The sequence below is a fragment of the Rhinatrema bivittatum genome, chromosome 13 (genome assembly GCF_901001135.1).
Source record: "Rhinatrema bivittatum chromosome 13, aRhiBiv1.1, whole genome shotgun sequence".
In the NCBI taxonomy this organism is placed as follows: Eukaryota; Metazoa; Chordata; class Amphibia; order Gymnophiona; family Rhinatrematidae; genus Rhinatrema; species Rhinatrema bivittatum.
The window spans coordinates 72,531,656-72,559,565 of record NC_042627.1 but is presented as its reverse complement, the minus strand read 5'-3'; the positions used below and the strand labels follow the sequence as shown (position 1 = coordinate 72,559,565).

At 46.5% G+C, this 27,910-nt stretch overlaps 1 protein-coding gene across 1 annotated transcript; it reads left to right on the top strand.

Annotated features, from left to right (window-relative positions):
• Nucleotides 1–27,910, top strand: LOC115074984 (membrane protein FAM174B-like). The gene is made up of 3 exons (XM_029575026.1): nucleotides 1–651; nucleotides 20,933–21,070; nucleotides 27,269–27,910. Exons 1-3 carry the CDS (start codon nucleotides 347–349, stop codon nucleotides 27,270–27,272), a joined length of 447 nt encoding a protein of 148 aa, XP_029430886.1. The 5' UTR covers nucleotides 1–346; the 3' UTR covers nucleotides 27,273–27,910.

Sequence of the window (27,910 nt, the reverse complement as noted above, 5' to 3'; positions counted from 1 at the left end):
GGATCAAATGATTCATCGCAACGTGGTGCCAAATCCTCTTCCGGGTTTGCAGCACCTGCTTCCTGCACTCCCGCCAAACCCCGCGCAGGACGCAGGAAAGCCGCGGGAGTCCCGGGCGATCGGGCCACGCGCCGAGTCCTTGCCAGGCAGCCCCTGCAGGCTCCTCTGTCGTCGGACAGCCGGGGGGGGGGGGGACTAGCGGGCGATCCGCCGGAGTTTCCCAGCGCAGCTCAGGGACGTTAACAAAAAAAAAAAAAAGGAGCAGCAGTTGCTCGGAAATAATTTTTTTTTTTTTTTGGCTTCGCTGGAAGGATCGGTTGCTTGCAGCCCCCCCCCCCAGCGGTGCATGGGAGCCCGTGGCTGGAAGATGCCCGCTCTGCTGCTGGCCCTGGCGCTGCTCCTCGCCCGGGAGAGCCTGGCTCTGCCTGCGGTGGCGGCGATCGGGAGCACCGGGCAGGAGGAGAGCCCCGAGCTCGCCCCGGGGGCTGCGAACGCCACGGAGGCGGCGGCGGGCGCCGACCTGCGGAACGCCACCCTGGTGACCTACATATCCGGCATCCTGCGCGACCTGCCCGCCCTCAGAAGCACCGTGATCGCGGTGTGCAGCGTCACCGCCCTCCTCATCCTCTGCCTGGTGATCCGCATCTGCAGGTACTGGGGGGGGGGGGGGATCAGAGCAGTCCCGCTGCAAGGCTGGGGGGGGGGGGGGAGATCAGAGCTGTCCCGCTGCAAGGCTGGGGGAGATCAGAGCAGTCCCGCTGCAAGTCGGGGGGGGGAGATCAGAGCAGTCCCGCTGCAAGGCTGGGGGGGGGGGGGGAGATCAGAGCAGTCCCGCTGCAAGGCTGGGGGGGGGGGGGGGAGATCAGAGCAGTCCCGCTGCAAGGCTGGGGGGGGGGGGGGGGAGATCAGAGCAGTCCCGCTGCAAGGCTGGGGGGGGGGGGATGACTCCGGGGCCTCGGCTGCACTGTGAAACGTCCGGGGAGGGCTAGCAAGCCTTTGCAAAGGTGGTAGCCCCAGCCCAGCCCTTGCTATAACTGCATAGCGCTACTGGGCCTAGGCAGCACTATGTCCCTGCTCCTGGAGCAAGGGAAGCCCAGACTGGGACATTCAGGAGCTGGTTAAAGCTTACAAGGGGTTAAGATTTAAAAGCAGCCACCCTTGTCCTCCCGTGTCTGCACCTGCGTTCATGAGTCCCAAACTCCTTTCCCACTGGCAGGCTAGAGCTGTGCCCTAGGAGGGGGTGGATCCAACACTCCTGAACCTCAGTCAGGCCCCCTCTTCAGCAGAGTGGACAGAGCGGTGCTGCCGCTTGCTCTAAGCCGGGCTCGTCCCTTTCCCTCTGAGCTGTAGCGTTTCTCTCTTTGGATGGGTTTTGTGCCCTGGGGGAGATCGGAAGGGTTCCCAGCTCGCTTTTCTGCAGGCAGCTGCCCCAGCCCAGTCCTAATGTGATGCGAAGTGAATGGGCTCTGGAGCCCTTCCCAGATGCCACAGAACCGGATTGCTGTGCATTGAATGAAAGCTGTGAGTGTTGGGGGGGATGAATTTACATTCACCACTGCCACTGTTGTGTGTATAAGTAAGGACTAAAGTTTCTATTGCTGTGTGGCACATTTAAGACTAATCGGAGAAAGTTCTTCTTCACTCAACGCACAATTAAACTCTGGAATTTGTTGCCAGAGGATGTGGTTAGTGCAGTTAGTGTAGCTGTGTTTAAAAAAGGATTGGATAAGTTCTTGGAAAAGAAGTCCATTACCTGCTATTAATTAAGTTCACCTAGAGAATAGCCACTGCTATTACTAGCAACGGTAACATGGGATAGACTTAGTTTTTCAGGTACTTGCCAGGTTCTTGTGGCCTGGATTGGCCACTGTTGGAAACAGGATGCTGGGCTTGATGGACCCTTGGTCTGACCCAGTATGGCTTGTGCTTATGTTCTTATATTCTTAATTACTAAACTCCCCCCCCCCCCCCCCCCCAAAAAAAGAACGCAAGACTGAAAAGCACAATTATTATAAAAGTGTAGGTAACAGAGGCCCAGATACTAAAGGCAGAAAAAATTTGCCATGGCCATTTTCTGTGATAAAATTTCTAAAGCACGTTATTTGTGATAGCTTACACTTTTATTTTATACCATTTAGCATGTAGTATTTTGCTAATTGCTTCACAAATACCTATTTTTCACACACAGTTTTACACGTATTAAATTTTATTTACAGTTGAAGGATTGTGGCGAAACATTATGCAAAGCAGCTCATTAACTATGAGCAGATAAAAGCATAAGAACATGCCATACTGGGTCAGACCAAGGGTCCATCAAGCCCAGCATCCTGTTTCCACTAGTGGCCAATCCAGGCCATAAGTACCAAAAACTAACACCAGCATAGGTTCGCAAACCAGATTCCACAAAAACTTCAACTACATCTGTCTAAATGAGGTGGAAAGCTTTGTAGCAAAGCTATGTTTGGTATTCTGCAAACATTCTTGTTTGCATAGAAGTTTTGGTAGGAAAATATCCCGTGCTGAAACCAAAATAGTGTGCCCAGTTCTTCCCCTTTCAATGCACTGGCCCTTAAAGTCTAGCTAGTTCGCTGTATTTCACTAGGTGGAAGCAGGTGTGCTGAGCAACATCTGGAGGAGCAGCACAGGTAGCAGCAGCCTTGAGTTCTAATCCTGTTTATGTGCAGCTGTCCTCTTTGGGGCTTCTGCCACCTGTTTTACTTGGTGCGTGCAGTCAGTAGTGTAAAAATGACTGGATTTGTGATAATTTAAAACCTAACTTACTGCCAAATGGATTTTTCCTTGGTTTTTTTTTTGTTTTGTTTTGTTTTTTTGTGGCACTGCCTTAAGGGCTAGGTTAATCGTGGACTTCATAAAGCAGGAACTTTTGAACAGCTGCAGAATGGAAGAAAACCTTTGCTAAATCGGGCCCTCGGTATCTTAAATATTGCAGTTTTTCTACAGGCCTTGGGATTCGGCAGTGGCTTTCAATAATATTTTACTTAATTGCCTTTTACGCTAGTTAAAGGGACTGTTGGCAAGTAACAGTGAATAGAAGCCTTGTTACAGAAAACCGTGAACTCTCTCTTTAATGGCCGCTCTGTTCTTCTTGTGACTTCTATTTATGCATTTGGGTTAAAATGTCTGAAAGCTGAAAATTCCTATACTCTTGAGCTCTATGGGGTGGTACTTCCGAGCGACCCGGATGGGTCCCGGTGTCAGAGATAGGATGCTGGGCTCGATGGACCGTTGTTCTGATCCAGTATGGCGTATAGAGGGGAGCGTGTAGATATGTCCCTTGCACATGTTTGCTTGCTTTTCCACTTACACCTGTGATTCCTCTAAAGAGGAGCCCCTATTTTAATTTGCCGAAATCTCATCTTTCTGTTACAGAAGCTTGGGTTCTGAATAATTTCCTGGTATTGATGTCTGATGACCTGTGAAATGGGTTTCCAACTTTTTTTTTTTTTTTTTTTTTAATAGGAGGCTTAATTCTCCTCTTTTCTTATCCCCAGTGGGGCGAGGTTAGCCCCCTTCCCCCATCCCAGTATTGTACAGTGTCTGTCAACCACAAAGGGGCTGTCCTCAGCTTAGGGGTTGCATTTGATCTTAAGGCAGAGAACAGGATTGTGCCCTTTTCTTTAGCGTGTAGCCAGCCACTCCTAGGGTACAAACGTCCCAGGTTCTTTTTTCTGCTCTGGGAGCTGGTCAGGCGGGGCTCGCACTGGCACCAAGGAGCCAGTGACACGTAGGCTGCTGGCGGTGGATTTCAAGAATGTCGTGCTGCAGATGGAAGGGTGCAGGATGCAGCTTTTTAAAAAATGTTGAACTGGCAGAAATGTTCCCGGGTTCCCCTTTCCTGTGAACTGGGTTTTCTAGACACCAGAATTTCAGGTCTGGGAGGGTGGAAAGTCAGCAGGGAGATCCGGTGGACACGAACTGACAGTAGAAGATTTGCTGGAGTTCATAACTGAAGCAGCAGTTAAAAAAAAAACAAAACACATTTTAATTTTATTTTTTAAAATTCCCTTTCTAAAAGGGAGAGAGTGCTTGGGCGGCAGAATATTGGCTGTTGATTTTGCATGTCCATCTCCTGGATGTGAGCAGTTGTGGAGTCCACACTGTTGGAAGGACAGTTCCTTAACTCAAGCCCTTTGACCTTTCGACCATGCCTGAAAGAGCTAATTTGGCGCAGGCCTCGTCAGTAGATGGACAGCAGATCCAAAGGGCTTGGAAGGCACCTTGGAGATCAGACACTCGCTGCTACGGCAAAATCAAACTTGGCTTGAGGAGGTGGTGTTAACCTGTGGCACTGCTGATGGGGGGGGTGACAGTGGTGGGAGTCAGTGCGTCTGACTTGTTCACTTGTCTTACACGTGATCTGAGTCACACTGGAAATATTTACTAGAGATCTACACAGCCTCTTGTTACCTTTACCTTCCTGCACATGCTAATGCACTGAGAAAGGGTTGAATTAACACTGGTTTGAAGCTGGTGAGCAGTGCCTGCAGCCGTTCAGCTTTGATAATTGGCACCGCTGCTCACAAGTTTCAAGCTTGTGCTGAATTAGTGTTCACCTTGGCTCAGCAGTTCCTTCCTGCTGGGTCGGAACCGGCCTCCGCTGGACCGTGGTGCCATGAGATTTTTGCACCTGGGCATGGTTTTCCCCCTCGCAGTGACCAAGCCTTGGAGAAACCCGTGGGCATGTGCCCTGGGTGGGTTGCTTGGTACGGCCATCATGCAAGGGTGGCGATTCCTCCTCCCAGAGCTTGTGAGCGCTGCCTCTGCAGCCCCAGCTGTCCTGAGAAATAGAAGCCAACCTAGGGCTCCCATGGTGCAGGGTGGGTGGGCCCCCGACCTTCACCTTTCTTCTGCTATCTTCCTGGTGCTAGCTTGCCACGGCAGCTGAGCACACTGCCCTCGTTCCCAGAAGTGATGTGGGCCAAGGGCCGCGGCTGTTCACAGAATGCAGCGGGCTTGCTGCAGAAGAAGTTAACTTCAAAATGCACCTTTAAAATGCGACGCCTTGCTAAAGATAGAAAATGAAAGAGTCGCATCGTGGCTTAGGTGGCGAGAGCTCCAGGAGTCCGTGGGTGGGCCTTTGCCCTTTCCTGAGGGGCTTCGGAAATCCGCATGGGGTAAGTGTCTCCTGGATCCCAAACGTAGTTGCCAGCATCCTCCCCGAGGAGCGCACATTCCCCAGCGCTCCTCGGGGAGGAGCGCTGGGGAATGTGCAGCGGTTCTCAACCTTTTTCCCATCGTGACACACACCTGACAGGCCACGCTCACATCCGTGACACACTGCTCATCACAATTCATGGCGGAAATAAAAAAATAAAGGCCCAGTATTATTTTTATTGTTCAGAATGACACAAGGGAAAGATAAATACTCTGAACAGAAATTGCACAAACATCCCATCCCAAAACAGCGCCAATTTCCAGCACTCAGACTTACAGGGCAAAACTGAAAATATTACACCAGGCCCTAAAACTCCAATACGCCTCCTATTAGGAAAACGGACCAAGCCAGGCTGCTATAGAGTCCTACACAGAAACTACACGCCAGCAGAAAACCTGACCTCAGTCACACGTTCAGATCCTCACCTAACAAAGAATAAGGAGACCATAAAGCATAAATAGAAACATGCCAAGGAAAACTGAACTGGAAACCACAACAAGCCAGAGATTCTGTTTGCAGTGTTAACAGTGGAAAAAGAGAAACATCACCAGTGTCATAAAACAAATCAAGAAATATAAAATCGATAGCAGTAAAACCAGCTGATGAAGGAAATATCCAATAATTTAAAAACTCATATCAAAAATTTCTAGAGACCAATAAAATATTTCCAAATCGCAGGCACAAAGACCCAATAATGAAAAATAATAATGATTAAAAAAAAAAAAATGCTTTGCTCTGCATATCTGGGAATGTTTGATATCCAGGTGCCCTGAGATTGTTTTGAGTTAGCAGGAGGAGGGGTGGTTTGCTTGGAACTTTCTCCTCTCTCTGTCACACACAAGCGCTCTCTCTCATACTGGCTTTCAATCACGCACATATACACATGCTTTTTCTCTGTCACTTATATACGCTCTTAATCACACACTTACACACACGATGTCTTTTCACACATACACACACACACACAGGCTTTCAATCACACACTTACATACATGCATGCTGTGTCTTTCACTCACACACACAGACTCTCATTCACACACTTACAAATATGCTCTCTCTCTCTTATTTACACACAGGCTCTCGATCACATAGTCTCTCACCTACACGCTCTCAGTCACATACAAACACACATGCTCTTAATCATACATACACTGTGTGTGCTTCGGGACCCACTGGTGTGTCGCAACACCGGTTGAGAACCGCTGCCTTAGAGGTCGGATTATCCATGCGTTGTTTCCAAATCCATCTCACGCATGTTCATGTTCGATTGCCTGAAAACCTGACCGGCTGGGGGAGGGGAGGGGCTTAGGAAGCACTTCCCTGACCCTTCTATCTTTTTTTTTTTTGCCTTTCAAAGTTTTAGTGCGGTAATCGTGACAGTTTCCTTTGGCAAAATGTTTTCATCTTTTTTTGAGCACAGAATTTTTCTCTGAAGGTGGCAAAATAGGTTTCCCGTTACTCTTCGAGGCTGTCACCCTGGGGGGCGGGGCGGTGTTTCGGTGCTCTAGGGCAAGACTTCCCATAATCCAGTTTTTCAGGTAACCATTGGCTTTGTTTTTAGATCTGACGTATGTAGATATATCTGATGAATGTTCGTTATGATTAGCCTAAAAACGAGGCTTGCTTGTGCCTTTTGGAAATCACTTGCGGGGCTGGCTGCCTGGATGTCCTGTGCCGTGCATCTAAATCTCTTTTCTTGTAGGGAGCTCATCTTGTGGCTTAGATTTGAGTCTGACCCATGCTGTGGAAATCTGTCTCATAGCAGCATAGTGTGTGAGAAGCCCATCTCCTTTTCTGTCAGATGGTACCGGCTGCTTAAAGAGCTTTAGTAGCTCATCAGGCCCATGGTTCCCAAATTTTGTCCGTGTGGGGGAAGGGGGGAGACCCCCGGCTGGTTGAGGTTTTCGGGATGTGCATGAGACATGCACGCATTGCCTCCAGGATATAGAAGAATGTCTCATGCACGTTCACGGTGCACATCCTTAAAACTTCCACCAGGACGGATTTGGGAACTGCTGAATTACTTCTGGGGAGCTATTTATTTATTTAACCTTTTTATATACCGAAACGTTTTCGTTAATTACTTCAAGCCGGTTTACATAATTCTTTAAAAAAAACATAAATAATTAAAACATTCTTCAACAAATTTAAATTTAGAACTAAAAATTGACAGCTAATAAACATAATCATAAAACAAAATGACACTCAGTCAGTTACAAGTTTCAATAATATTCCACTCAATAAACAATTCATCTACACCATATCTAACACATTACCATAGACTAATTCTTGGTTAAAGTATACTAGGAAGAAAAGAAACAAATTAAAATGATCCTAACATACAGTAAGTAAATAGGGCGGGAGATGATACTCTCACTTTAACCAGTTTGAATATAAGCCTGCTCGAACAACCAGGTCTTCAAAGATTTTTGGAATGTGCTTACATTTGACTCGAGTCTGACATCAAGTGGGAGAGCCAATGCCGAAACTTGGTACTAACGTTGGTTCTCAGTCCCAGCCTTGCTACAAGGGCCTTTGCTTTTGACTGAAAGGGTCTCCTGCTTAGAATGCACCATGGTTGCTGGTTTGATAAGACTTGAGCTGGCCTTCCTGTGCTCTTAAAGAAATATTATTATACGACAGCCGAAATTGCTTCCTTTCTCGATGCCGTAGAGCGCACTTAATCTCTTCAGCTTGCAACGGAGCAACCTTTGTGCCTGTACCAGGCTTTGGGGGGAGCTCCGTTGTTATTGTTGTCCCTACCCTTTCCTGAAGAAACATTTTCTAACGTTAGTCCTGTGCCCCCTCGAGTCTCGTGTCATGACCTCTCATTACTGAGCTTCCCTTTGACTGAAAAATGCTTGCCTGCTCATTATGTCTACCTTGCGAAGACACCAGGAGTGGAACGTTTTGTACGTTCTCGAGTACTTGAATGCTTCTGTCGTATTTTTTGTTCTTCCTCTTCTCTGTTCTAGGGGAGACCGAATTTAGGGCCCTCCTGCAACTCCGAGGGCTGTAAACGGAGATGGTTAACGCAGTAAGTGAATGTAGACGAACACCACCAGCTCTTCAGGGTACTTTTCGGAAACGCCATTGAATATTGCCTACCTTTACCCCGGGTAAAGGCACACCTGGGAGCTGACAATGCACGTGACTAGGCAAAGGGTGGGGGGGGAGGCAGCAATGTGCGGAGTTTTCCATGGGGGGGGGAATTACCTGCAGAAGAAAAGCGAGCGCAGATCCCCCGCGGCTGCTTTGCCCATGCCCCCAGTTCTTCCTGTAGCTCTGCTTGAGACCCACCCCCCCCCCCCCCCCCTCAGTTTCATTTTCTCTCTTAGTTGAGACCACAGATCGCGCCTTCTCTGTGACGGGGGCCTCGCTTCCTGAAGAAATTAGGTGAGCAGGCGACGAAGCTGACTTTAACAAAAAAAAAAGATTCAAAACGTGTTGGTTTGGGAAGGCCTTCGGCATTGATGAGTAACTTGTCAGATGAAGAATGGCACTGAAGCCTAATTATGTTTTTGGGTTTTTTTTTATGTTTTGTCCTATCTCCCGCCGAGGTTTTGTGTTCTTTTCTTGTACTGTTGTTGCTTCTTTGAACTTTTTTATGAATGTTTTGCTGTAACCCACTTTGGGATGGAAATCCTTTTAAATAAATAAATCCGATGACGAGGGTTGGGATGCAGACGTGTGGGGTAGTGTTGCATGTTTCAGGGGCTGGGATGAGGAGTGTGTTGGGGCGGGGCTCGGGCACCACCAGCCTTCCATTGCTAATACCCAGGGATTTGTCCACCCCCCTCCCTTCTTATTTTATATCTCAGTCACTGTAACGACAATCTGTGGCCAAGAGATCCTAAATCCGGCCACTAGGGGTCACTGTTGCACAAGGACAGAGACTCTCTCCTCCTCCCCGCCCAGGGGCTGTGATCGTTGCCACTGCAACATCCAGAGCCCCTAGCCAGATGTTCCCACCGATCCAGTGCTCAGAAATCTGCGATCCTAAAAATCAGTCCAGATGAAAAAAAGCCAAAAACACCAAGCTTTCGGATTCAGATTGCAATGCGATTTGCAAACTTCCAATAGTACATCGCCACCCAAAAGTGGTATATTTATTTATTTATTTAAGGTTTTTTCTATACCGACATTCGTTGTTGGACATCATATCGGTTTACAGGCAACATGGAGTCAGCAACCGAGCTTTACAGTGTAACCAATAGAACAGCTCTTACAGAGTGACTATACTAACAGATTAACAGAAACAGCTAAGCAGGTTATATTTGTTTAGTGCAGCAGTAGCAGGGTTATAATGTGACAAATAGGGGTTGCTAAATAATACAACAATGTACATGTATGCTGGCTGATACCTGAAATAGGCCCTGCCGCCTCACGGTCACGTAGCAGCTGTGATTGGGCCATAGAGCAATGGAACAGAACCGTGCCAAGAATAATAAAAAAAAAAGCTCTAGATTTGCAGAAGTAGACAGGAAAGGTGACAAAACATTTCAGTTGTGTTCACAGGAGAATTAACCTTTGTTGATTAGAAGAAAGATCATATTGATGTAAAAAAAAAACAAAAAAAACCCCGTACAGATCTGATTTTGGGGACTGATGCTGTTCTCCGTTGCAGATATCTCTTATAGGAGGCAATTGGTTGAAATACAAGGAGAATATTTTCAGTTGATTTTTGCATTCCGGTTTGCTGGCAGGAAATGTCTTTTTTTTTGGACTACGAATGGCTGAAGCACGGTGCAAGGCGAGACGAAGGGAAACTGCAGGAGGCCGATGTGTGGATTGCGGAAGCTGGCCGTAGCTGTGCTGTTTCATGCTTGTGTTTTGCCATCCAATGTTTTGAAGGAATGTTTTTTTTATTTTTGTGTTGGAAACCTTGCTTTGACCCACAGTGGCTTTGACGAACTTCATAGGATGTCTGCACGCCCAGTAAAATAGCTTGGATTAGCCAGAGCTGGCCTTAATTGTAAGCAGTAGTTTGTTTATTTTTCTTACAGTTAAGCTAAATAATCCAGAGCTGAAAAATCAACTGGGGAGAGAAATCCAAACAGCAGACTCCAAACACAGGTTGGCCACGGCGAGCACAAAACCTTGGCTCGAGACACGTTTTTTAAAGCTGATTTCAAGCATTTCTCCCCCCAAAACTGGAGCTGGTTTCGGCCTCGATCTTGTGAAATCTGGAGCTGTGCAAAATTTCATGCCCAGGTGTAAACCTCCGTGGGTCAGAGCCGGACAGCATCGGCCCAAGCCAGACCGGACTTTGCAACAAGAGGGCGAATACTGCAGTTCAGGAGGCCTCTGTCTGTGGGGTAGGGGGTCTGTATTGGAAGAGACCCTGGAGGATTTCGCTCCTCTTGCCTCGCTGTGGGTTCGGTAGCTGAACCAGGACACCACTAGAGCGGCTGGACACAGGTGAACCAGAAAGGGTCTCCATCCATCAAAGTCACTATGGATTGGCCCCTGGGACCGGCTTCTTGTAAGTTTGGTTATGGGAGAATTTCTGCAACCTAAAATGGTGGTTTTGAAATTGGGGAGTATATTTTAGATGCAGGCCCTGTCCGCCTGTGTGGTGAAATCCCTTTTCTAACTCCGGCCGGGCAGCTGCGCCCTCTCTTGGCCGCCGCTGTTCATGCCTGCCACAACGCTCTGTACTGTGGCGCGCCGTTGGACGGTTTTAAGCAGCTGCAGCTCTTGCAGAATATTGCAGCCTGTCTTTTGGTGGGGGCTGAGGCCTGTGTGCAGATTTAAGTCCGTTCTGCAAGATCTGCTTTGGCTGCCTGACGTCCTCTTAGGCTAACTTTTACTGCAGGATTCCCATCCGGGTAGGACGCTGAGATCATGGCAGGCAGGTGTTTCTGGCCGCTCCCCTGCTAGCTTTGCCAGGCTGTCGGTAAATAGGTGCCAGGCCTGCTTTATGCAGCTCTCTCCCAGAGGATCTGGCTTCGGAAACATCCTGGAGCTTGGTGCTTGTGCCAGGCTTCTGGTTAGGGATTCCTGCCTTGGGAATTCATTTGTTTACTGTGATCTTAGTTCAGGAATTGAGTTTGTTAGACATTAGAAAGGGATTAGAGTGAAGCTGGTAGGGGGGTAGGGTTTTTGTTTTTTTTTTTGCTTTATGTGACTTGTTAGGCTGGCTTTTTGGAATGGTTATAGGGTGGTTTTTTCTTCCTTGGATTTATGCATTTTCTTTGAGCTGTTTGATTGCAAGAGCCACTTATTTGCAGCGTACACAGTTTAATAAATAAACAAGGGGGGGGGATTTTTCAGGTAGCCTGCAGGGTTGCAGAGTATGTGGAAGTGTTTGCCGTGCGTACTTTTGTGGCTCAGTTTTAAGGAGAAGCTCCCCACGTAGCTAGTAAAACATCTGTGGCCTGATCGACTGTGTACTGCTGTTTGTATGGGTGACGTAAAATAACGCACAATGTTTGGAAAATTTCTATAGATTTTTATTTTCCCCCTCCCTCCCCCTCACTCAGGACCGCCTCCTTTTTTAACTCTGCCAAAAGCAGGAAACCGTGCATGCACTTGTGGCTGGCTACAGAGCTACTTCTCAGCTAAGCCAGTTTGCCCTGGAGGAACAGACTGAAGTCCTGGGCAGCACTGGTTTCTGTGTGCCTGAATAAAGCTGAAATTGTGAATTTCTGCGTGGCCTGAGCTGCTCTACGTGGCTAAGACCCTCTGTGGCCCTGTGCCAGGCGATTGTACTTTGCATTTATACAGGCACGGCGGACTTTGTCTGTTGTCACTCGGTGAGCCACTTTCGATGAAGATTCAGTTCTCGCTCCCATTCTATTCCGCGTGACTCCAGCATTTCCGTGGGCTGAAAGAGCTCCACGGAAGGCCCTGAAGAGCTGGGTTGCAATTCCCAGCCTCAGGTAGGCTACTGCTTGTATTGTGAACGTCAAGAATCCTGCCTCGCTAACTGCAAAAATAAGCCTGAATGGCTTTGCAAGCAGAAGAAAATGCTGCTGCTGCTGCTGTGGTTTGTGGCCAACCCTGCTGGCAGGCCATGGTGAAGAGGAGGAGAAGAAGAGAGAGAAGCTGGAGGAGGGAGAAGGGGAGCAAACCTGAAACAAACCAGAAAAGCATCCGAGAAAAGGTAGCAGTCAAAAAAGCAAATAAAATGTTAGGAATTATTAGGAAAGGAATGGTTAATAAAACGGAAAATGTCATAATGCCTCTATATCGCTCCATGGTGAGACCACACCTTGAATACTGTGTACAATTCTGGTCGCCGTATCTCAAAAAGATATAGTTGCAATGGAGAAGGTACAGAGAAGGGCAACCAAATGATAAAGGGGATGGAAACAGCTCCCCTATGAGGAAAGGCTGAAGAGGTTAGGGGCTGTTCAGCTTGGAGAAGAGACGGCTATGGGGGGGGATATCATAGAGGTCTTTAAGATCATGAGAGGTCTTGAACGAGTAGATGTGACTCGGTTATTTACACTTTCGAATAATAGAAGGACTAGGGGGCATTCCATGAAGTTAGCAAGTAGCACATTTAAGACTAATCGGAGAAAATTCTTTTTCACCTCAACGCACAATAATCTCTGGAATTTGTTGCCAGAGGATGGGGTTAGTGCAGGTAGTGTAGCTGGGTTCAAAAAAGGTTTGGATAAGTTCTTGGAAGAGAAGGCCATTAACTGCTATTAATCAAGTTTACTTAGGGAATAGTCACTGCTAATTAATTGCATCAGTAGCATGGGAACTTCTAGGTGTTTGGGTAATTGCCAGGTTCTTGTGGCCTGGTTTGGCCTCTGTTGGAAACAGGATGCTGGGCTTGATGGACCCTTGGGTCTGACCCAGCATGGCAATTCTTATGTTCTTATGTTCTTATGTAGGCGGGGCCTGAGGGCAGCAGCGAGGGCGATGGGTCGTTTGGAGCCTCGCCAAGTTTTTGGTGGAATTCTTGAGAGCTAATATTCAGTGTTTTGTTTGGGTTTTTTTTTAATCCAAAGCGTAGCCAGCATTCTGTACAGCTATAATATTTTTAAAATTGTCCTTATCCAGCTCTGGGGCAGAAAATCGGTGGCCATCGTTGTTGATGCTTCCAAAGACAGAGAGGGGAGCAACCATGTTGTTATCGCTCATTTCCAAATTAAGCCACAGCAAGATAGTGGTTTGGCTCAGGTCCCTTAGGGCTGGTGGAAGGGCAGTACTGGAAACGAAGTCTTGGAGGCTCTCTAACCACGAGACCATGTGTCTTCCTCCCCGATCACCAGTGGCGGCTCCACTCCATCGACCCTCGTGTTCCTTTGTGCTTGGTGGCTTTCTCATGTGCGCTGTTACTCCAACCAGCAGGGCCATTTGCAGGAGGTCGGATGCCCGAGGTTTGGCATCTGGAGCCTGCAATTGAGACCAGAGGAGGAGATTCTGGTTGTGGTCAGGAGAGAGACAGACTCTGGGCCAGAGAAGTTTGTCATCTGAGGTCCGGGAGGAAGAAGAAGAAGAACTGGTCTGCGGCTGAAAGAATGACATTAAAAGCAAAAATAAAAAAATATATATACATTTTCCCATGGCTCCTAAAAATATGGATTGGCATCCAAGTTTTCCAGAAAAGTTTCCACACCTACATCTGAGTATTTTTTTTCTTATTTAAAGTTCCCCAAACACAAAATTCAGGGCCATATGGTTACACCTCTGTTAGAACTGGATCAACCCATGAAATCCAAACCGAGAATGCATTTAGAAGATGCAAACATTAAGAGGCTTTTACTTAGCTGTTGGACTTGGGGACCCCGAAACGGTTTGGACACCAGTAAAGACTTGTGCATGTCATACTTCCTTTAGCTTTATTTTATGTGCTGTGAACATGAGGACCTATGAGAACTCTTTTGCAGCTTGTGTTGAAGTTTTTGATGGTGAGCAGTGATAAGGACTTAGTGCAGAAAAGTAGAGCTTCTGTGTTGGTTGGTGCTTATGTCGTCAGGACGTCATTCATTCCCAGCTGGGGAGATGCTGCTTGAATGCTAGTTGGACTCATCATGTGCATCAGTTGGGTACCCTTGCCATAGTTTTACTAATGCTGAAGGATACCTGAAAGCTGAGGTTCAGCTGGGTGAATGCTATTAGAGGGGACGCCGGTTAGAGTTTGTGTAATAAATACGCACATTTGAATTCAAGTGTTGTACCTGGGACAGCTGCTGGTGAGTTTCAGATTACTGTAACAAATTAGTGTTTTTAAATAAGAACAATTACCAGTACTTTGGGGAAATATTCAAGGCCTGAGCGGAATTGTTAATTGCTAGCATGAAATAAACCCTTGATGGAAGATTTAGAATTGGAGGAATTCGGCTTCATTAGGCTAGCCTCTAGTTTCATTAAATTAGCATTACTGGTTCATTTGCTGTTTCATGGAAAGGCACCAGTAGCCGAGCTGAAAGCCTTCGCTGGCTTTGATTAGATTGCCAATGGTGGTGGTAGAGGAAGAAACGGTTATCGGAATTCAAGAAAGCTGAGAGGAGTACAAAACTGGAGATGGAGTAGGGTCAGCTTAGATGGGTTCTTGTTTGTCATTGTGATCCACACTTGTGTATTGTGAGGAATTCTAGAAGCATATAAAGACGTTGCCAATCAAAGGGTTCCTAAAGCTGACAGTGTGAGGTCTTCTTCTTGGCTGTAGTGAATTAATACTGCAGTAGGGTGGGTGTAGGTTTTCCACCAAATGTCTTGGGGATGATAAGGGTGAATATTGATTCCACCGAATCCTCCTCCCTAAATGCTGCACAACCACTTTTTTTGTTTCTGAAGCAGTATTCGATTTGCAATTTGGTTCTTAACTAGTCCTCGAAGAGGACCTGAAAGGCACAGAATTCCCCCTGGGCCACTTGCCACAGTTTGTGGTATTTACTTTTAAATTGTACCACTGCTAAGCAAGTGGGATATTAAGAATAATAAAATGAAAAAAAACCGAAATGAAGATTTGGGGAAATAGTAGGAGGTGGCTCATCCTGCTTTTCCTTGGAACCCGGTTGTAATGGGAGCTCTGTTTCCAGGGGGGCAGTCTCGCCTCCTTTCCGAGTTGCCTCCTCCAGTTGTTTTTCCTTTGGCACAAGCGTATCGCTGTAGTACTGCGTGCCTGTGGATAAGCATTGCCGTGCACCCAGTGGCTGCTGATTTTTGCTTCTTTCACGCCAGAGGTCCAGCAGAAGATATTGTGTTGGTATAAAGAGAATGCAGGTTGTCTAGTTCACCAAATACCACCATGCCTAAAGGGTATATTTTCAATTTGTACATGGGGAGGGTAATTTTCAAAGGGGCCTTCTGTGGTTAGAGCAGTGTTTTTGCCTGCAGGAATTGCCCGCCCGATATGCAGGAAAACCTGCACATGTATGTCACCTTTATGACTGAGCAAGAGGCATTCCTGGGAGGTGAACTTTGAAAGCTTTTCATGCAAATCTATACGCATACTTTTGAAAAGAAGAAACGTCTATGTGGATGATTTAGCAGATCTAGCTTGTTGGGTAGATTTGGTGGGATAATTTTCAAAATGGACTTGAGCATATAAGACTGCTTTGAAAATTGGTGTAAATTATGAGCATATTTGCCCACTTTTTTTTTTTTTATACATGAAGTTACAAAATGATCCCCATAGATCCCAGCTAATTTCCTGTCTACTAGACAAGCCCCCATTTGCCCGGGTGAGTAGAATTGCCTTCAATACATACAAATATTTCATGAAATGAAAACACAGGGAAGATTACCTCTTGTTTCCTTTCATCGTCTTCACGGGCCTGGTTTTTCCTTATTAATTGCCTGAACTGAACCGCCTACTTGGAAGAAATTGGTATTCCAATTTCTTCAGCTAGGCGGACCTCCGCCAAGAACCCTGCCCTTGGGTTTTCAAAAAGAAACTGAAAACATGGCTCTTCTGCCAGGCCTTTTCGGAGAGATAATTCCTCGCACTAAGGCTCCCCTGGTCTATGTCCATTCTATAGACCAGATTTGTGACTCTAAGCCCTCTTATCTATACCGGCACTCTATATATATCCCCCAGACCTTCGACTTCTCCGGGAGACAAAGGTTACATTAATTCCCTAACCGCGGACATTCACACAACTACCAAGTCACTTAGTCCCTCTATGAATCCTTTTAAGTTAAACGTCTAATTGCACTTTGTGGACTTCTTCTCTCTTAACTTGCCCACATGCTTAGTTAGTTCTCTCCTGTTACCCTTCAGCTACGCTTCCTTTCCCGTCACGATGGCTTTCTCCTAAAGATTATTTGAAGTTTCATCAGGCATAGCCCTATGTTTTCTATTTTATTATTAGTATTATCTTATTATGATTTTATTATTATTATACTATAGTGTACTTCTAATGTTTCCCATGTTCATTGTTTCCGCATGTTCATTGTATCCGCCCTTCGGCGACAGTTCTGTTTCATGTAAACCGGTGCGATATGTATCCTATACAGGAACATCGGTATATAAAAGTTAAAAATAAATAAATTCCTTGTGGCTAAGGGGATCCAGTTGTCAGAAATGCATGACATCGCTTGATTACTGCCAAATCCAGGTTGCAACGCATACATGAACTGAGCTTGGCTCTGCTGTGGCTTTTCTTACAATTTTATGGATTGGAAATGGCATGAAATGAATTATTTTGGTGGTGAGATTATCGACTCCGTTTTTCAAATCCAAGGGTCTCATTTCTAGCACAATACCAAGTTTTCAAGGGAATAGGAAATGTAATTTATGAGGGTGGAAGGGAAATGGAAGCGTTTCTTTCCTGCAGCCTTTTGTGTGCGTGCGTGTGGGGCGGGGCGGAAGCAAGGTCTCCGGGGCTCTCGCCACGAGGGTTGATAGAAATATTCCCGTCGCCCTGTTGCTGCTGACCTAAAATAGGATGGTGCCAGAAAGTGGATAATGAGCCAGTGAATCAGTTTCTGTCTTTCTTCCATCACTGATGCTTCAACAAGGAGTGTGAAGAACTTGCATATGATGAGGGATTTGGCCCAAAACACCCTGGGTAAAAATGAAAACAAAATAAAATAAAGGCACCGCTGGATGGGAAGAAACAGGAAAAACTGAGTCATCCCTTCCCCCAACAGGCCCATGAAACCACTTTACGTCTTGTTAGTTGCATGGTTTATCTCGTATGGAACTACGTACTCAACTTAAGTCTTCGTCATGCTCCCATTTTTAAAAGGAACAGGTTTGTCCCGTCTGCCTCTCAAATGTTGAATTTTTTCTCAAGCAGATCATGAATTGCAAGAATCGGTTCTTTAAATTCTTCCTAACTGGCCTAGAGGTTTTGCATTTCCCGCCGTTTTTTTATGAGGCTCTATTGAAACTTACCGTCTTTGGGTAGTGGAGTACTGAAGGGTTGGGTTAGATCATGGATTGACATCTTCAAACGCCCGTCACTGTTTCGGTGTGGGGGTCACTGGAACACCTTCAGATTTGTCAAGATCAAGTAGGGTCTTAGCCCAGCACCTCTGCTATCTGGACTATTCCTTAACCCTTTGTGCTAACATCTGTTACAGAATAAAACTTTGCCAGTGCCGGGGTGTGAGTGACTGGAGTTTCTGCAGGTACAGGCTTAGATCAGGAATGATTTCACTTATTGCCTTAAATCTCACACTTTGGGGCATACGTTTATGAGCTTCGTTTCTTTTGTTTTGTGTGCATGTGTGTATAGATGTGAAATTGTTCTTGTTGTGACTATAACTTTTTTCTCTCTTTTTTTACCACTTTTTCGGATAATTTCTACCCCTGTAGGTCCAATCTAGCTGCCTAACTACAGTTAAGATGACCAGGTGGGCCCCTTTTGAAAATCTGCTGCCACAGGTATAGGCAGCTGTTTTTACTGTGACTGTGTTTAAGCACTCAAATTCTGGACAGTCCCGGGACATATTTGGATTGAAGAAAGTAACAACTTAGGCCTGGATTCATCATTCATCGCTGAATGATGAATCCAGCAAAAACGGGGGAGGGGGGGGGCAGTCTGCGAAAGCCCGCAGCCTTCGTACCACCACGGTGTCTTCGCTGCCGGCTTTCGCACCAAATAGCGCTACTGTGAAAGGTGGCGCTATTTGGTGCGCAACTGGCGATGGTAATGTTACTAACCTTATCGCCGCCAGCGAAGACACCACCCACTCCGCCTCGAATCAATTTTGCATGCTATCGCACGCGAAAAGGGCCTTTTTGCATGCGATAAGTCTTTAGAAAATAACCCCATTAGTTGGCCAATGCTAATTGTCAGCACTAGCCGGCCAAGTCAGGTGGGAGTCCCTATGTGCAGGCAGAACTTGTTTAAATCTAGGTGTCTATATTTTTTTGCCTGCTAGATTCTGGAAACATTTCAGCTGTGATCTAACTGGCTATATTGCCGTTCAAGTGGTTTTCTGAAAGTCAGCTCCATAGTTGATATGAGAGAATAGTCACATAACATTACCAGGAGTCGCACATGGCTCTTTGGGGCTCATGATGCCTTTTATATACCTTTTATATGTAAACCGTGGCTATTTTTCAGATGTCACGGAGGGGAGTTAGAAATCAAATTTCCAAGCTCAAAGTAGATAAGAAGCAAATGTGTCTGTCTGACTCCACTCCCTGCTGAAGTGGTTTATAGATTGGCAAATGATTTGGCTGCATTCTGAATCCGAGATTTAAAATTGTAAATGATACCATTTGGTGACATCTTGCATACTGCCTAAGGTGGTCATTTTGTCCAAGAAAGCAGTCTAGAATTTTTTTAAAATAAAATAAATCCTTATCAAGTGTGGAGACTTCCTTCTCTGACCTGACATTTTAGGGAAGTTGATAATTAAATAATCTTATTTGCAAAATGGACCTATGTGGTTTTGAAACACCCAGTAAAAAGAATTGCATAATTCCTGAGAATCAAATGAGTGAGATTGGTCACTGCTTCTGCAAACCTGTGAATGAAGGGCGCCAGGCAGGGAAAGCTGTAGTGAATTATTTACAGTATTTGTGGCATTCGTGGCAGGACTAAATAACTCTGAGGGGATTGAGAAGCCTTTTACCTGTTGACCAATGGTTCCAGTCGCGCCCAGGGTAACAGTGACAGAAAGTGGATGCTACTTGATGGTGATGTGGGGCTAAATCTTCAGAAGGTTGGGTTGGAAGGTAACCGTGTAAACGCTGTTCTTTCTTACCTATTGGCCTTGGTTTATTAGGTTAGACATCCAAAAATGTACAGATGCTTCCCTAGTTCTGCAGGCCGGTTAGCCTCACCTTGGTGGTGGGGAAATTAATGGAGTCTCTGCTGAAGGAAAGGACAGCGAACTATCTGCAGTCTGGTGGGTTGCTGGACCCAAAGCAGCATGGATTCACCAGGGAAAAGTCCTGCCAGACAAACCTGATTGACTTTTTTGATTGGGCAATGAGAGAACTGGGTCAAGGAAGAGCACTTGCTGTAATTTACTTGGATTTCAGCAAAGCTTTTGATACAGTCCCGCATAGGAAGCTCGTTAATAAAATGAGAAGCTTGGATGTAGGTGCCAAGGTGATGGAGTAGATTACAAACTGGTTAACTGACAGGGTAACTGGAATCCGCTCTGATGAGAGAACGGTGCGAAGTGGAGTACCTCGAGGACCGGTTCTGTTCAAAATCTTTGTGGGCGACATTTTTGGAGGGGTTAAAAGGAAAAGTTTGCCTTTTTGTGGATGATGTTAAGACCTGCAAGAGTGGACATGCCTGAAGGAGTAGAGAGAATGAAAAATGATTTAAGAATTCTTGAAAAGTGGTTTGACGATTTGTCAGCTGTGCTCCAAGGCCAAGAAGTGCAGGGTCATGACCCTGGGATGTGGAAAGCAAGGCCTGCCAAGATTACGTTTGATCTTTGGGACACCGGATTTGAGTCTTACCCATCAGTCTCAACCTGGGGCATGACAGAGGGAAGCTGCTCGGCGTTGTAAGGGGCAATACCGAACACAGTAGGAAAGGAAATACTTGGAGGTGAATGAAATTACTTTAATGAGAACCATATATCCTTGCTTTCTTGAGGTGCAAAATCCAATGATATTTCGTAGGAGCAAAAAGGGTGAGGAGGAGGTATTTGGGGGCTGGAGATAATTTAGGCTTGAGAATAAGCCTCCGAGAGACTCGATCATGCCCGCAAAGACAGCGAGAGAGGTTCCGTCTTGCTGGAGGGAGGATTTTCAGAGCAGACTGCTCTGGAAGTCCTGGTTAAGTGTTGCTCTTCTTTTGCATCGATTTCCTGCTGGTTTTCCATACTTAAGATGTAGAGAGTGAATTAATGCCTTGGCACCGCCGCACTGATGCTGGAGCACCAGGGGAGGATCCTGCCTATAGGGACAACTGAAAGGGCAGTATTTTGCCACTTGGTTTGTCTTCCTTTGGTGGTGAATTGCTAATGTTTGCTCTGCTCCTCCTTGATATCGGCAGGGGAGAATTAGATGCTGTTCTCTTCAAGTTGTCAACTTGTCAAGCGCCTGCATTGATTAAACATCAGGATTACTGCTTCAGAAAAGGCAGTAGGGAGACTCATTAATGTGCAGTGCCGGTACATTGATCCCGGGCACCGAAGGATCATTGCTGTGTATCCCAGCCTGGAAAGGCTGACAAACTGAGCTTAGTAGAGATGAGAAAAAGTGGTAGCTCCAAAGAAAGAAAGAGAACGAAACCGGATTTACGAAGTCCCGCTGCGCTCTAGATCTATTGAGCCCTGCTAATCTAGATGGTGGGAACGTCTGCTCTCTCGGTCTTTCAAGCCACGTAAATACAGTTTTGTCACTTTTTTTTTTTTTTTCCTTTTAAGGTCTGGAAAAAAGATCAGAAAAACCCGAAAGTATGACATCATCACGACACCCGCTGAGAGAGTGGAAATGGCGCCGCTGAACGAAGAGAACGACGATGATGAAGATGCGACGGTGTTTGATGTGAAGTACAGGTACAGGTAGAGTACAGTGCCTTTAATTAATTATAATATTTTACCCGCTGGTGGCTTCTCCTTCCCGCGCCTTGTGGCGGCGGACGCGGCCATAGCCCTTGCAGAATCTTTGGCGCCTGTTTTAATATTTCCCCCACTCCTTTTGGGTTTTCAGCTCAGCAGGAGCTGGGCCTGAGATCTGGCACCATGAGGTTTAGATGTCATCTGCCTGCGGATTTATTCCCTGCTCTTCCCCTCCCCCCCCCCCCCCCCCAGTGTTGCATCCTCTCCCAGTTATGGCAGTGACGGCCCTCGGCCGGTGGTGGTGGTGGGGGGGGGGCATGCACCAGGGCTCCTTCTGGAACCTGCAGTCATCTGCGTCTGGCCACTAGGGGTTGTATTTATGTGATGAGACCCCAATCCCCCCCCCCTCATCCAGCGGCTCTGAGTGCTAACTCTGCAGCATCCCCTGGCCCAAGGAGCAGGAGACAACACTGCCCCGAGCCTCCAAGACAGCCCCCTAATTACGCCTTATGAAACATAACCTGCTGCCACCGTTAGAAGAGGGGCAATGTGTTCAGTTTGGAGAGTGAGAAATTGCGGTGTGACTGCAGACGTACGCCACAAACATGGTGCTGCGGTCCTGTGCTCTGCATTCATGCACATCAGACACAGTTTGTGCACAAGTGAAGCTTGGTGCACAAAGAATATGCTTTGTATGTAATGTTATTTTAATGCACTCAGTTTGTGTGCATGCATCACGTTTTATGTGCAGAAAACACTATTTGTGTGCTGAAACCTCTTATTCTGTGCAGAATGTTTAACGCGTTGCATTTTCTGCGTGCTAAGCATGTCTTCCGTGCATTTTCTGCGTGCTAAGCACGTCGTCCGGGCATGTTTCTGGGTTAGCCTGCCTTTTTCTCTTTTTTTTTTCCAGCACTGATGCATTAGCATGCCATTAGCTTACTGCACTAGGCGTTAACTCTCTCTTGTTTTTCCCACACGAGTAAAGAAAATGTAAGCTTGTATGTATTTTATTTGCGCTTCATTGCATTGGTCTGGCAGTTCGTTGCTGTGGGTTGTGTGTAGGATGTTTTGAGGCCACTGGTTGATGTGAATGCAAGATAATGAGCAAAACCTAGGCCAGGAGCCGAATCTGAGCGGATTTCCGGCCTGCTGAAGGCGTTCATGTGATGTGTAGGTACCGTAGCTGGACCTCCTCTGTGGACGAGCTGGCCACTCTTCCAACAAACACGTCCTTTATGTGCATTAGATCTGTCACAGCTTCTGCAACATACAAGGAGGAGTTTGTGCTTATTTCTGCAAGTACAATTTTAGACACAGGGATTTTGCTGTTTCCAGTCTCTGTCTGTATTTAGCAGTCTCATCATTTCTGTTTATTTTTCTGTAAACACTTTTTTCTTTAAACTGTGCAGTAAATGCATATTTAAGTTAGACAAATTGAATATCATGTCTTAAGGGTTTTGTTCTCTGCGATGTTATAGGCGCAGGGGTGGCCAACTCTGGTCCTCAGGAGCCACACAGAGGCCTGGTTTTTAGGAATCTACAATGAATATGCATGAGAGCGCTTTGCATGCACTGCCTCCTTTGTATGCATATTAATTGCATGGATCCTGAAAACCAGGCGGGCTTTTGTGGCTCTTGAGGATCGGCTTCCACCACCCCATTTTAGGGTATTTCAGCTAGCCTGGGGGAGATCTGAGCTTCCTTTGTACTGGGGCACGTGGGAGGGGGGCTTTGCATAATCTGGCCACAGATCAAGGTACATGCAGGCTTCTTGGATCTTGACTCAGCTTCGCCGTTACCTGGTTTGGGTGGGTACCTGTGCAGATTTACCCCGGTACTCAAAGTATTCACAGGTCTGTAATAGCTTCACGTGCTCTGCACGTTTTGAATCTGGCAATGTTTGACTAAATTTGAGCTAATGCAAATTTTTAAAAAGAAATCTCCATCACAAAACAAACTACTCTTCTCATCTTTTAAATAATCTTTCGGCTTCAAGTTAGGCAATTCCAGTCCTTCAAAGGTTTGTCGATTGTGCATCATTAAAACCTTTCAGGTGTCTGAAGGTCTGTACCATATCTTCCCTGATCCAGGGTTTACATATTCAGGTCCTTCTCATACAGACCCCTCACCATTTTTGTTGCCCTTCTCTGGACCACCTCCATCCTGTCCCTGTCCCTTTTGAGATACGGGCTCCAGAACTGAGCACAGTACTCCAGGTGAGGCCTCGCCAAGGCCCTGTCCAAGGGGATTACCACCTCCTTTTTCTCACTGGCTATTCCTCTCTGCAGCCCAGCAATGCCTTGTCACATTGCTTTGCCATCTTTAGATCCCCAGCCACTATCACTCCTGGTCCCAGCACTTCAGTTTTTCATCCCCCAACGTTGCAGCTCTCCTGAAAGCCAGACCTGGTTGTGACTCCCTCCTCTTCTCAGCAGGGATCCAGGCTGAACTGCTTAGCTGTGGCTGGATAGTGCTATTGTGCCTAAAATCCATTCTGGGCCCTGTTCCCAAGTAAATTACCGGGGTAACGTTATCCAGATATCTGGCTGACAGGGCTGCTGGATGCTTCCAGAGAGCTGAAGGACAGCTCTTTATCTGGATAGAGTTACCTGGAAAGCAAAACTGCGCCCTAGGAACAGACCCTGCCCAGTCCAGCCGCCTGGGTACATTTTGTTTCAGGCAGGCACTGATTTCCCCCAGACAAAAACTTTAGCTGGGGAGGGAGGGGAAGTAATCAAATATCTGTTTTGTGTGGATAATTTTTTATTGTGCTTTTAAATGAAGGTATTTGTGAGTTCTGGTTTCTGCCGCTCAGAAGCTTCTGGAGGGATACTCTTAGGATTCGGGGACTGAGTTGAAAGTTCTTCGTCTACGCAAAGCCAAACCAAATCTTTTCCTTCAAAGTGTGTGTGTGTGTGTGTGTGTGTGCATATCCCCTCTCCGATCTTTTCCAGCACAGACAAATGATTGGCTGGCAGTCTGCAAAGGCAATTTTAATAGTTTGTCTAGATGCGTAGAAACATAAAGGAAGAATTGATGTAGTTTTAGGCAGACACAAAAGCATCAGCCAGTTCTAATGTTGCAATCAGAAAGCGATTGTGTATTGTTTGGAGCATTAAGTCTACCGGGCATTGGTAGTCTCTGTTAGACAGAAATTCATTTCCAAGAGCAGATATGCCCATGGTGTGTTTGTCAGGACGGCCAGCTTAGATTTAGGGGAGCCAAACTGCCTGAGACACAAGCTCCAGAGTTCAGGGTTTTACAGGAAAAGATTTGCTTTCTAGCTTGACGGCTGCGAGCGCAGTTGCACTGAATCACAGATAGAAGAAGAGCGTTGCGGGGGCAGGTGCCGATGGTTTAACTCCTCGCCAAAACCTGTCCGTTTCATAGTGATGTGTCCGAGATCCCAGCAGCGCAGCCTGCAGTGAAGAAGCAGTGGGGAGAGAGAGAGAATGAACTGACCACAGCCGTGGAGGAAAATGTGGAGAGGAGGCAGCGCAAGGGATGCAGCACTGCAAGCCCTTCAGGATGAGCCGTGGCTTTCCTCACCCAAAATGACTTGTACCTTGTGTAGTCGATGCCCCCTCGTTTCTGTTTGTGCCACATTAGGGTTTAATGGAAACAGTCTGATTTTTTTTTAGGTTACTTCCCGAGATTTCCTTGTCCATTTGTGCATCTGTGTCCCTGAGAGTTTTTTGTTTGCTATCCTATCCACACCCAGGTTTCCGCCCCCCCCCCCCCGGACATGTCGGGGGGGGGGGGGAGTTCTGCAGGATCTCGCTAGGTTACCTTTTTTGAGATCCGCTCACACACGCAGGCATGCGTGTCCCACAAACAGGCCCCGTTGGGTTCCACGTGGAACTTGTGGTTCGTGACGTCAAATCACGTTGGCTTTATGGAAAGAAAAGGCCTGGGCCCTCTAGGAGCTCTCGGCAGCTGAAAAGAGCCAGGTCCGGACGGCGCCCCTGCAGGGAGTACTCATTCAACCCCACGCTCTTGGTGAATTTTGATAGCTAAAAAAGTACCCTGGGACGCAAAAAGGCTTTCGTCGCACTTGATTGTCAATCGACTGCATTTTGTTTGGGTCCTGGTTCCAGCCATTGTGGTCCCGCTTTTCTTAGACAAACTGAAAGCACAACGGAACCAGGACGCGGTCTAAGCTGGCGATTCTGCGGCCTGCCCACCCCTGCTTAGGAAGCTGCCTAGAGCTTTATTTATCCTTTTTTTTTTTTTTTTTTGAACCGTTCCCAACTTAATTTGCTTGCTGTGTTAATGGTTCAAGAACTAACGTGTGTCTCTTTTTTTTTGGCCACGCATAGATTTTATGTCTAACACGTATGGTGCCAGCTCACTTTTCAGCCGAGAGCCCAGATGCTTTGTTCGTTTTGTTTCCTGACACAACATCCCCGATTAACACATCTCCTGTGAAACAGCAGGAAAGGTTGGGCCTTGCTTTTAAGATCCTGCAGTGTTTGTTTATCAGGTGTGGCAGAAAGAGAGAGGGATCCAAGCACACCTTGCCTTTAGAGCTTTTCATTTTTTGTATTTGGCACCGACCACGCGCTAACGTCAAGCAGGTTAACGTATGAGAGGGAGAGGAGTCGCATGCCCCTTCTTAAAAAAATATTTTTTTTTTCAACTATATACGTAGCCCTGTTTACAATTTGCATTTTCTTCTTGGCAGCAGGTGTTGTCTCTTTAAGATTCATGTTGTCCATCTGTCCGCAGTGACACACGGACGGGTGTAGGAATAGTGTGGCTGCAGATATCCTCCTGGCGCATCCTGTATCTCTTCCCTTGGGATATTTTGGCATGCTGCGGTGCTGTATCCCTCCAGATGAGGATCCTTGAAGGGCTGTGGAACATTGTACAGCAACGTTTGGTCAAGTTGACTAGACCTGGATGCTTCTTACAAGGATTTGTTTTACTTGCCCTTCTGCCATAGTACTTGGAGCGATTAGGTGCTGTGTACACACTCTCACACACTCTCACACACTCACTTACTTCCCGTCCTTGAATGCAAGGTTGTTCCTGTGGCAATATCCTTCAGACCTGAGCCCGCACATCCGGCAGCTGACGAATAGGAAGAGGAGCCTGGAAATTGCCCTGCAGCGATGGAACATTCTAGAAAATACGGGAAAGAGGAAAAAAAGTAAAGGTTTCCAGATACCCGCACTTGAGCACAGATCTGAGGTACTTTTTTTGTCCCAGGCTTGGCAGTTTCAGTTGTGATCTGCGCTTGGACTTTGACACTGTAAGGCCCTCGTTTCACGGAGTCATTTCTTATTTCAGTTTTGGTGGATTGATAAATTCTGGTGTCAGTCGACCGTCTGACAGAAGCCTGTTCTCGTTCCAACCCTCCTCCCTGCTCCCAAGAACCTTATACAGATTGCACCATGAATTACAGTCCAAAAACGGGCTCATTTTTAGTTTCAGGGGGGAAGTCCAGCAGCCGTTGCTGTTGAAATGCTTAGAATGATCTTCGTGGGTTTTCAGCAGGCCTAAGGCTGAAGTTTGAGCTCTTCCTGCATGGTTGCTAGCTCAGATCTAAAGTTCTCCCCTCCCTGCTTTTAGGCACTGCCATGGCCTTTGCTCTTTCCGTCCTCTGAGGTTCACGTCCTGTTCCTCTGCGCAGAGGGGCGGTGGCTTCGCATAGTGACCTTTGAAAATGTGGGGCTGCCGGAGACCACGTGCAAACTGCGCTACTTTTCCTTCCCTTGGTTGGGTTCGGTTCTTCAAAACGCGGAGGTGTGCAAAGAATTGCACACAGGAGTAAACCTCAGTGGGACAGAGCTGAATAGTCCCTGAGACCCTCTCAAATACTCTTTCTGGCAGCACATCTGTGAGAGATCTCCAGATGTCAGGACTTTTTCCCCATAGAAACAACAGTGACTTGAGTCTGGTGTGTGCTGGCTCCTTTTCTCCCGCTGTGTAAAACATCTGTTTGTTATGTTCACTGCACATCAGTACCTTAAAGTAGCTTCCCAGGTTGCTATGCGGACTCAAAGCTACAAGTGCCTTTTTTTTTTCCCCCCCTTGGTGCCTTCAAAGTAAAAATGTTATGAGGGAAAATAGTTACTAGGCAGTTGACTGAAGTTTTCTCTAACTAAAACTGTTGCAAAACCTTTTTTGTGTAGCTGAAAGAAAATGATTAAAAAGTGGTTTTTTTTTTTTTTTTTTTTTTAATTCTCTTTCCAGGTAAATGTTATCTCGGGACTGTGAGCGCAGCAAGACAGGGGGTCACTCCGCTTTGAGTCGCGTGCGAAGAGAAGATGGAGACCATCGTTTCTGTAGCATCTGAAACCAAAACCGATGTTCATGTGTGCACCGTGTTTACTTGTACAGCATCTGGCAGTGGCTCAAAAATCTCATTGTTAAGCGCCCGGTTTGCAAACTGCCACACTGGAATCGCTGTGGTTCCTCTTAAACTGGACCTCCTCTTTCTGAGGTGTTTTTGGGTTTTTTTTAATGTACGTATTTAAATGTCTAGGCTTTGTATAAAATCTGTAAGATGCTGAACTGTATTTTATTGGTGCTTCAGGGAATGCTTAAAAAGTCTTAACATTTACGCGAATCAACATTTATAATTTGACATTGCCTCCGCTTACTGTTTCCCCTCACAATTTATTAGTTAAGGACACCAAAGGAGGGACCCAGTTTAGCTGCACGTTTAGAATTTCATGTCGGATTCTCCTCCAAAGGTCGTGGTCCTCTGCTTTTGCCATCGTGCTTGTTGGCTCTTCGACCGTCTTGGATGTCAGAGCAGCGTATTACGACTGCAGGGGAGCAGCAGGAGACAACACATTCTGGATAACAAAGATCTTGTTCTGCAAACTTTTT

Coding starts and splice junctions, on each gene's coding strand:
- LOC115074984 (XM_029575026.1), top strand. CDS start 347: ATGGGAGCCCGTGGCTGGAAGATGCCCGCTCTGCTGCTGGCCCTGGCG. Junction 652..20,932: donor CTGGTGATCCGCATCTGCAG/GTACTGGGGGGG, acceptor TTTCCTTTTAAG/GTCTGGAAAAAAGATCAGAA.